General features: G+C 51.2%; 1 protein-coding gene across 1 annotated transcript; it reads left to right on the top strand.

Annotated features, from left to right (window-relative positions):
- Positions 1 to 447: 447 nt before the first annotated feature.
- On the top strand, positions 448 to 2,370 carry LOC119356497 (indolin-2-one monooxygenase-like). Its single transcript, XM_037623457.1, has 2 exons — positions 448 to 1,435; positions 1,531 to 2,370. Exons 1-2 carry the CDS (start codon positions 506 to 508, stop codon positions 2,194 to 2,196), a joined length of 1,596 nt encoding a protein of 531 aa, XP_037479354.1. The 5' UTR covers positions 448 to 505; the 3' UTR covers positions 2,197 to 2,370.
- Positions 2,371 to 10,581: the final 8,211 nt, after the last annotated feature.

Raw genomic sequence — 10,581 nt, 5'->3', positions numbered from 1 at the left:
TGAACACTTCAAAGACCTAACTAAGACCGAAAGTGAGCTTTAACATTTCTAAATTGTTTCACCTCAAAAAAACATTTCTAAATTGTTTTAGTTAATCTTTTTTTGTGTGGGGTATTTCAGTTAGTCCTGGAGTCAGAATTTAGTGGCTCTGATGCATATAAAGGTGTATGCACTAGTTAGTCCATTCAAAATTCTGAAGAAATACGAGCAATGCACTTATATATTTCAACAATCCAACACTTGGGGACGGAATGATTTTGCTAGTTGTATTATCCTCATCTTTTCATTTTTTGAGACACTCGATCAATCGATTTTGCTGATCACACATACGACCAGATATTTTCTGCGAAATTAGAGGCTGGCACGCAAAGCGGTCCACCGCACGGCAAGAGCGGTGTGCCATCTCAAAACTAAAAGACATGCAGAACGGTGCATATATACAGGGGCATAGCATCATCAGGATTATACCACATTATCAGTACGCCATCTGCCTTGGATTGGATCCATGGCTGGTGAAGCAGCGATCCATGGCGCACCCACATCTGCACAAGCATTGCTTCTTCTGTTCCTCGTCCCACTCGTTCTACTGCTCAGCGGTGCGAAAAGATGGAGCCGGAGGAGCAAGCAGCGGCTGAACCTGCCGCTCCCACCTTCCCCTCCGCGCGCACTCCCGGTGATCGGGCACCTCCACCTCGTCGGCCCCCTCCCTCACGTCTCCTTCCGCGACCTTGCCGGTAAGCACGGCCGGGACCTCATGCTCCTCCGCCTCGGCTCGGTGAACACGGTGGTCGTGTCCTCGCCGCGCGCGGCCGCGGCCGTCCTGCGCACGCACGACCACGCTCTCGCGTCCAGGTCGCGCTCCGCCGTCGCCGACATCATCTTCTACAAGCGGACCGACGTCGCCTTCGCGCCATATGGCGAGCCCTGGAGACAGGCCAGGAAGGTGGTCACCACGCACATGCTCAGCGCCAAGAAGGTGCACTCGTTCCGCCACGACCGTGAGGAGGAGGCGCGGATAACCGTGGCCAAGATTCGCGCCGCGGCGGAGACCGCGGTGCCCGTGGACATGAGCGAGCTCCTGGGCTCGTACGCGAACGACGTGGTGTGCCGGGCGGTGCTCGGGAGAAACCACCGCGACGATGGCAGAAACAAGCTGCTCCGCCAGCTGATCGACATCAACATGTCGCTGCTTGGAGGGTTCAACGTCGAGGACTACTTCCCGAGCTTGGCAGTGGCGGACGTGTTCACCGGCATGGTGGTGTGCCCCAGGGCTAGGAGGGTTCGCAAGAGGTGGGACGAGCTGCTCCACAAGCTCATTGACGAGCACGGGCGCCTGCGCGAGCAGGACGATGCCAGCGCAGACTTCATACACGTGTTGCTCGCCCAGCAGGAAGAGTACGGCCTCACCACAGACAACGTCAAGGCGATCTTGCTGGTAAATAGTAGTGCAGTAATTACTACTCCAATACTTACAGCAAAACTGACAGATTAATCCATTCAGCGGTAATTTATTGGTATGGTAATTAACAGGACATGTTTGAAGCGGGGACAGAGACGACATATCTGGTGCTGGAATTCGCGATGGCAGAGCTGATGAACAACCGGCACGTCATGGCCAAACTGCAAGCGGAGGTGAGGAGGAGGCGTGCGCCGGCGGCGGCCGTAGGCAAGGACGACGAAGGAGAATCAGCACAAGACGTGGTCACGGAGGAGGAGCTAGGAGACATGGCCTACCTGAAGGCCACCGTGAAGGAGACGCTGAGGCTGCACCCGCCGGTGCCGCTGCTCCTCCCCCACCTCTCGATCGCCGACTGCGAGGTCGACGGCTACGCGATCCCTGCCGGGACGCGGCTCATGGTCAACGCGTGGGCCCTCGCGAGGGACCCCGCGTCCTGGGAGGCGCCGGACGAGTTCGCGCCGGAGAGGTTCCTCCAGGGAGGCAGCGCGGCGGCGGTGGACAGCAAGGGGAAGGACTTTGAGTTTCTGCCGTTCGGGTCCGGGCGGAGGATCTGCCCCGGCATAAACTTCGCCAACACCGCCGTGGAGATGATGCTAGCAAACCTCGTGTACCATTTCGACTGGGAGCTGCCACCGGGGACGAAGGAGGTCGACATGACTGAGGTGTTCAGCTTGTCGATCCGCCGTAAGGAGAAGCTCCCCCTTGTTCCAACTCCAAGATCTTGCCGAGAGGAGTGAGGGGGGTGCTTGTTGTTTCGAAAAAGCATTTAATTAGGTGCGTGCAATCAATCTGCGTATACTCAAGATCTTGATAAGTAATCTACTCCCTCCGTTCCTAAATATTTGTCTTTCTAGAGATTTCAACAAGTGACTACATACGAAATAAAATGAGTGAATCTACATTCTAAAATATGTCTATATGCATCCGTATGTTGTAGTCCATTTGAATGTCTAGAAAGACAAATATTTAGGAACGGAGGGAGTACTATATTAATAATTTTATTAAAGCATATCTAGATGTGCCATAAATATTGCATACCTAAATTCTACGTCATTGATCTTACGTTAAAATTCGCGAGGATATTTTTTTTCTCTTTATGCTTAATTCACTCATTTAGATGTGTAAATAATTAGAACACATCTAGATGTGTTCTAGACACACCCTCTAACTCTAACTAAATAGGAGCATCCTATTATTTTATTTCTCTTAATATGCAAGCTATCCACGTAAGGAAGCAACTGGGCGCCTTGCATGCATGCCGTTACCCATGCCGATCGAAGACAAGCAGCCCAATGAGTCGTTTGATTCAACTTTTGTTCAGTACGCACCCACGGCTGGTCGTTTCCTCTTTTGTACTATCATGTAACGCACGAGGCAGTCAGTCCAAACGCATCGTCTAATTCTTTTCTCAGGCTTTCAACGCATTTTCTTTCCAGCTAACGCAGCAGCCTTTTGCGCTGCACGTCACATCTTCCCTCATGTTCTGCCGCCGCCGGAAGTGAGCCCCGGCACCCAGTGGCGGAGCTTGGCCCAGAAAACTGGGCGGGCCGACAGTAGGAAAGAACTATTGGGATGGTGTTTCATGGCCCAAAAGTAAGTATACACTACAGAAAAATTGAATGGGCTGGGCGGGCCAAGGCCCATTCGGCCTTGCTGTAGCTCCGCCACTGCCGGCACCGCGCCGCTCTTGCCGCATGCCAGCAGTGCCTCCATGCCGCATACACATTAGGGCATCTCCCGCCGTTGGCCCCAGAAGAAGCAAAAAATCGTCCCCTAAAAGCGCACCGGCGCTCAACCGCGCACTGGGACGTGATGCTTTCCAGTCGCGGCCCTCCACGGATTTTTAAAATGTTTAAATTCGGCGCAAACGCAACGCAAACACGGGCGAGTTCGTTCAAATTTAGACATATTTTTTTAAAAAAAGAAAAAAACTACCGCGAGCTACCCCCGCCGTCTCCTTCGCCGCCCGCCTCGCCGCCCGCCCATGCGGTTCTACATGCCGAGGAGGCTGTAGAACTATGTGTAGTCGTCGTCGTCGTCGTCGCCCCCGCCTACGCCTCCGCCGTCCCTGCTGCATCCCTCCCCCGGTTGGCGCGGCGGGTTGGACGGTCCGGGGGCGTCGTCGTTGTCGCTATCGAGGACGATGACACCGTCCCCGTCCTCGCGCCCACGTTTGCGGGCGGCGATCTCCTCCAGGGCCCGGCGTTGCCGGACCATCTCCTCGCGCACGTAGTCGTCGCGCGACCACCGCATGGCGTCCTCGTCGGAGAAGCCGCGCCGGGCTATATCCTCGTACTCCGGGGGGAGGCTGGACTCCACCTTGGGCTCGACGAGGACACCGGAGCTGCGGGTACGCGCGCTGACAGGCGTGTCCTGGGGCTCCGGCTTGACGGGGCGGAGGTGGAGGCAGGGAGAGCCGCCGGAGCTGCGGGTACGCGCGCTGACTGGCGTGTCCTGGGGCTCTGGCTTGACGGGGCGGAGGCGGAGGCAGGGAGAGTCGCCGGACGAGGAGGAGGACGCCCCGGTCTCCATGCGCCTCGGCGTCCAGGAGCTTCCCCGGCGGCGTGAGAAGGACGGGGGAGCGGGATACTCGAGGCGCGGCGTGTTGCCGCCCTCGATGTACTCGAGGACGGCCTCCAACGTGCGGCCGGGCACGGCCCACCACCGGCGCCGGCCATCGGAGTTGAGCCTGCCGGAGGGCACGACGCTGTTGGTGGCCTCGAGCTGCTCGGCGTGACTGCGGCAAAAGTAGGGCTCCCAGAGCGGACTGTCGGGGACGTACCGTGGCCCCTCCCTCGCCGCCCGCGACAGGGACGCGCGGATGCGTGCGATCTCCGCACGCCGCGTCGCCCCGGTGGATGGTGGTGGCACCGGCACGCCGCCGGCGCTGATCCTCCAACCCCGGGCACCCGCATGTCCGGCGGGACCGGGTACTAGGCCTCGAAAAGGAGGCGAGCCTCATCCTCTTGCAGATGACGGCGCCCGAATCCGTTCGCCGCCGCGCCGTCGCCTGGGAAACGCTCGGCCATGCTTTCTCAACTAGTGACGGCGAGATGAGGAAAGGGGGAGAAATGAGCGCGTCGTCGGTGGATGATCGGGGTGAGTCTCTCTGGCGCGCTTGCAGTCGGCTTTTATAGGCGGAGGCGCCGCGTGGTAGGCTTGGCCGGCGCGTTACGCGTGGCGTGATTGCGTGGCGGCCGAGGGACGCGCCGCCCGTGAGGCATCAATGGAGGCTGACCGGCGCGGCAGCGCGCGACAGCTTTGGCATTGATTCGCTACGGGAAACGAGGCGATGAGGACGACGAAGGGGCGAGAAGAGGGTAGAGTCGCTGACGCGGCGGGCCCGCGGCTCTTCGCGCCAAAAACGATTCGTCCGGCGCCCCCGAGCGACCCCCAGCGCGCCGGGTGCGGGTTGGGTCCGCCGGCGCCAATTTCGACCCGAGCCGGCAAAAACTGGGCTCTTGGGGGCGCGACTGGGCCGATTTTTTGGCGTTGGCGGATGAAAAGACGCCTGGAGGGCCTTCTTGGGGCGCGGCTGGAGATGCTCTTAGCCTTTGCTCAGCGCAAGCATCTTCTCCGGTCTCCACGGTACTATTTGTTTCCCTTGTCGGTATAAAATATGTGCTCCTTTCGTCTCCTTAATTGTCTTCATCTTCTTCTCCCTCCGTTCCATTCATGTACTCCCTCCGTTCCGGATTACTCATTACAGAAATAGATGTATCTAGAATACGACGAGTAATTTGAAACGGAGGGAGTAATTAGGCAAAGTTATTGATGTTTTTTCTCCCTATTCATTTTCTTCAAGAAAAAGTATTTTTTTATTGATCGGGTGTTCTAACAGCTTCTTCAAGTTTAAGTAGTGAATTTGCTTCATCCGTGTTGTCTTCATGGCGACTGGGTGTCTATGCATGTTCCGATCAAAATTTCCATTAGTGTTGTTGTGTCTAAGCATCCTTAGAACAAAGAGAAAACCCGCATAGTCCCGCATAAATAGAGGATTAATTTAAATTGAACTAAATCTAACAAGGGTGTTTATAACTAATTAAAACCTATTTTGCTTATGAAGCGGGGCGGATTGGGTGCCCCCCTGCACCCCTAGTAACTATATTGGATCGGTACGTGCAACCCGAGAAAAGATTGTGGAATATACCACATGAATGACGATTGGATTTGTATTGGAATCATTTTGTACTATAGTATTTGTGCACGTGCTCAAATTTGTGAATAGTTCATTCTATCATCTACAAAATACAAACCATATACCATATCTGACGGTTTACATGAGAGACTTTCTAATTCACCTTCATCGGTAGAACGGACCCAACACACTATGCCTCCTGACATTTTATCTCAATGAGCTTCTACTATTTGATGAAATCGTTTATTTATAATATTAAACATTATAAGCAACAAATTCCCGCAGCAACGCGCGGGGTCTCATCTACTAATACAAAAAGTCTGAAGCCACTATATCGACAACATCTGTAGATATTTCGAGAGTGAATTCCGCTTTTTACCTCTAAGTTTGACTTTTTGACACTAATTACCCCATTTAAGAGAATTTCATCTGTCATACTCCATTTAACAAAAGTGTCAGCCACAAATTACCCCTTTCTATTTTTTTGAGCATTCTGATCCATGGGCCCTGATTGCCAGGTCCAGGTGTCATGTCACATAGTTGGTTTTTCTTGTGTTTTTTGCTCACGTCAAACCATTCCGCGCCCGCCCGAAGTAAACCGCGCGCACCGCCAGTCCTGGCGAAGATGTTTCTACATCCGACCCAAGCTGCACCACGTTCGCCTCTAGCACGTGCATCGGTCGCCCAGCTTCGTACTGCACGCACCGCTCTTCATCAAACTGTGTATGTAAGAGCTGTACGAAGTGTGCACTGCTTCACCATTTCTATACTTTGTAACACAGTTTTGACAGCATGATGAAATAAACAAATAGGGAAAATTATTTGGCATAAGACATCCCTTTTGTCCAAATTGCATTTTCCTAACCCATCCATTTTGTATAGCATATATTGAATTGGTGTTAAGCATAAATGCAATATTATTTTTCTACATGTGAAATTGACAACAATGTATAGCATAACTATAATCAATTTTGACATAACAATGTGCATAAGTCTGATATAAGCTACTAGTATCTAAAATATTCCCTTCATTCTTATATACAAAGCCACAAACTCATATTACAAGTATCAAGGTAAAACTTAATGTCTATTTTACAAACTACTACTGTATGTCACACATTAGTTTAGCAGCTCTAATCCATATATAGAGCGATGAGGGTGTTCTCTCCCCTGATCTGCTGCCTCGATTGCAATGGCTGGTTATGTTCTCACAGGTCTTGCTATATATAGTACTAGTGAACATAACAAACTGCAAATGCTCTGCCCTCGCGAGCGCTGGAGCTTGATGCCATGGTCACTTTCTTGTTCTATCTTTTCCCAGCTAGCAGGTTGAAGAAGGTTGTACAGTCTAGGAGTATTCCAGTTGCCTGCGTAGCTGCGCTAATTAATCTATCATGCCTAATTTTCAGAACCAGAGACTTGTTTTGTGTTACCTTCCCATGAATAATTTTTTTTACCACATGTGTGTATGTTGTTTACATTCATTCTTAGGGGGTATCCCATCATGCGCTAGGTAATGCAACAGTCATTATCATGAACGCATAACTCTGATGAACTAATACGACAGTACACCAGAATTATACACACGCAAAATGAACTTGGACAAAACAAACTAAAACCAAAACCAAAACGGCAGGGCCACACTTGTTAAATGTCATTCAAGGCGTAAGTATTGAATACACACACCTTTAAACCCTGTTGACCAGCGTTTTAAATGGTCTTGTCAGATTAACATGGCAGAACAGCCAGGACCGTATTTTGCATGGTTATGCATGTGTATCCAGCTCCATTTAAGATGGCTAGCCACCGACACATGTACATGTATTTGCTGAATTGACCTGACGTATCATTCGTGTATTCATTCAATCACTATATTAATTGCTAATCTCATAGCATGGATGAACTGCCCAGATTACGTCCTCGCTTGCCACCATGTCCTAAAAATCCGCGTCCGTAAAGTGTGGCAATACTTTTGGTAAATGGGGTATGACGGATGAAATTCTCTTAAAGAGGGTATTTAGTGTAAAAAATGTGAAACTTAGGAGTAAAAAGTGAAATTCACTCTTATTTCTATCAACTTGATGAAGGGGTGTAACTTGTCTGAGCCGCATACCCACACCTCACAATAAAGCCCAACATCTAAAGCTGGAGGCCCCAACCAAGTCGCATTACCGGGTCTGGGGCACACACCTGTCCGGCGCACTCTCAATGGTCACTGCACGCGCACGCTGCAGAAGCCGCCGCTACCGTCTTCCACCGATCCATCTTCAAAGGAGGTACTAACGCATTGACTGTGCCAGACACAACTGACGTCGACGCCAGACAACGCCATCATCTTGCGCTCGTCCATCAACACACGTCCACTATAGAAACCCCGCTACTCCATGCTGCCGAGACCCGCCTGTTGTCGACGTGCTAGCTGTGCCAGTCTTCCTTCGCGAACACCTCTGATCGAGCACCCGAACACCCTAGGCGGCGCCTCCAAGAAGGGCATGACAGACGTAGTGCCGCCGCCGCCCAATCTGAGAAGATTTTGGGTCTTCATCCGGGCATTTTGTCAGAGTGCAGAGGAGGGGACACTTGCAAGTAGGGGAGCGGCGCCCTTGGTCGTCGCCACCGCCAGGATGAGAGAGACATCCAGAGTTTTCTTCGGTCTGAATCCACCTCTAACAGCCCCCACCAACGTACCGAGGCTGACGGACGAAATGGCAAGCCACCAAATGCAGCAGGAGAGAGTCTGCAATGGGGAGCAAATCCACAGGCGAGCACCGCCAGCCGAGGGCGCCGCCTACCTAGATCCAGAGTTCTCCACAAGGACCGAAGCGACGAGACCTCCCACCACCCAAGCCATCGTCCGGAGTTAGCTGAGCACCCCCTTGCACAAGCCTTGGTTCGTCGCCACGACCCACCACCACCTCGCCACCACGCGATGTTGCCGGAGGCAAGAGGCCGCGCCACTAGCGACCCAGATTCGGGTAGGTTCCCCACATCACCCAAACCGACATGAAAGGGGAGAGAACCTCCGCCAGCGCCGTCGGCCGTCGTGCTTTGCCCGGAGGCTTCCTCTAGCGACGCCGGAGGGAGGAACGTGATCTGTGAGGCCTCGGCGACTAGGGTTCGGTTTCCGCCCAGTCGCCCAGGTAGGGGGCGACGTGGGGCGTTCGAGTTTTTTACAACTTGTACAGACAATATTCATGTACATGAAATTTCAAGCCCAAAATTCGGCTTATACATAAAAAAGACCTTTTTAGCTATATTTAGTAACTTAGGGCATTATCCATAAAAAGAAAATTTTGGAGTTCACTCCTCTAAATTAGACCTAGCCGAAGTACTAAATCCTATAACAGAGTGAAACTTTTACTCGATCAAAATCGCCCACCCCCAGCTCACCCCCGCGGCGCCTAAAAACACATGGCCCCCACGTGGCTAAGTAAAGTTACCCTTCCACATTTTCTCCCGCCCGCGCGGCTCCATCCTTCCTGGCGCCGCCTCCCCATGTGCCGTAGTCGCCACCAATGAACGCCGCCATCGCTGGAATGGGTAGCCAAGATTGTTCCGCCACCCCGTCGGCCACCACCGCGTGCGCATCGCCATCGGAAACCACCCCCCGAGCCGCAACCAAAATAAGATTGAGGAACAAAAATCTTTGCCAGCTCACCACACCGGCTACCACTGCTACCTCTTGAGCATGTGTTGGTCTTCCGTTCAAGAGGAAAGGGTGATGTAGCAAAGTAGTGTAAGTATTTCCCTCAGTTTTTGAGAACCAAGGTATGAATCCAGTAGGAGACTACACGCAAGTCACCTAGTACCTGCTGAAAGTGCGTTATATCGACTAGAGGGGGGCGGGCGAATAGGCGATTTTTATGAATTCTTCACTGAGGAATTTACAGGTGAGGAAATTCCTTAGCGAAGAACTACTAGCAGCGGAATAAGTACTCAAAAGTAAACATAACAGGACACAAGCATAGTCATCATGAAGAAATGAAGACAAGCATGCTACCTCTTGAGCACTGCGTTGGATTTCCCCGAAAAGGAGAGGATGATGCAGCAAAGTAGCATAAGTATTTCCCTCAGTTTTTGAGAACCAAGGTATCATCTAGTAAGAGGCTACGCGCGAGTCCCTCGTACCTACACAAAAACAATAGCTCAACGCAACCAACGCGCTTAGGGGTTGTCAATCCCTTCACGGTCACTTACGAAAGTGAGATCTGATAGAGATGATAGATAATATTTTTGGTATTTTTGGTATAGAGAAGCAAAGTAAAAAGTAAAAGGGTAAAGTAAAAAAGCAAAGCAATAATAAAGTGATGGAGATTGATATGATGAGAAAGAGACCCGGGGGCCATAGGTTTCACTAGTGGCTTCTCTCAAGAGCATAAGTATTCTACGGTGGGTGAACAAATTACTGTTGAGCAATTGACAGAATTGAGCATAGTTATGAGAATATCTAGGTATGATCATGTATATAGGCATCACGTCCGAGACAAGTAGACCGACTCCTGCCTGCATCTACTACTATTACTCCACTCATCGGCCGCTATCCAGCATGCATCTAGAGTATTAAGTTAAAAACAGAGTAACGCCTTAAGCAAGATGACATGATGTAGAGGGATAGTTTCATGCAATATGATAAAAACCCCATCTTGTTATCCTCGATGGCAACAATACAATACGTGCCTTGCTGCCCCTTCTGTCACTGGGGAAGGACACCGCAAGATCGAACCCAAAGCTAAGCACTTCTCCCATGGCAAGAAAAACCAATCTAGTAGGCCAAACCAAACTGATAATTCGAAGAGACTTGCAAAGATAACCAATCATACATAAAAGAATTCAGAGAAGATTCAAATATTATTCATAGATAGACTGGATCATAAACCCACAATTCATAGGTCTCAACAAACACACCGCAAAAAGAAGATTACATCGAATAGATCTCCACAAGAGAGGCGGAGAACATTGTATTGAGATCCAAAAAGAGAGAAGA

This window comes from Triticum dicoccoides, chromosome 2A (assembly GCF_002162155.2).
Source record: "Triticum dicoccoides isolate Atlit2015 ecotype Zavitan chromosome 2A, WEW_v2.0, whole genome shotgun sequence".
In the NCBI taxonomy this organism is placed as follows: domain Eukaryota; kingdom Viridiplantae; phylum Streptophyta; class Magnoliopsida; order Poales; family Poaceae; genus Triticum; species Triticum dicoccoides.
Note: the sequence above shows the minus strand (reverse complement) of the source record. Positions and strands in the feature narration are given on the sequence as shown.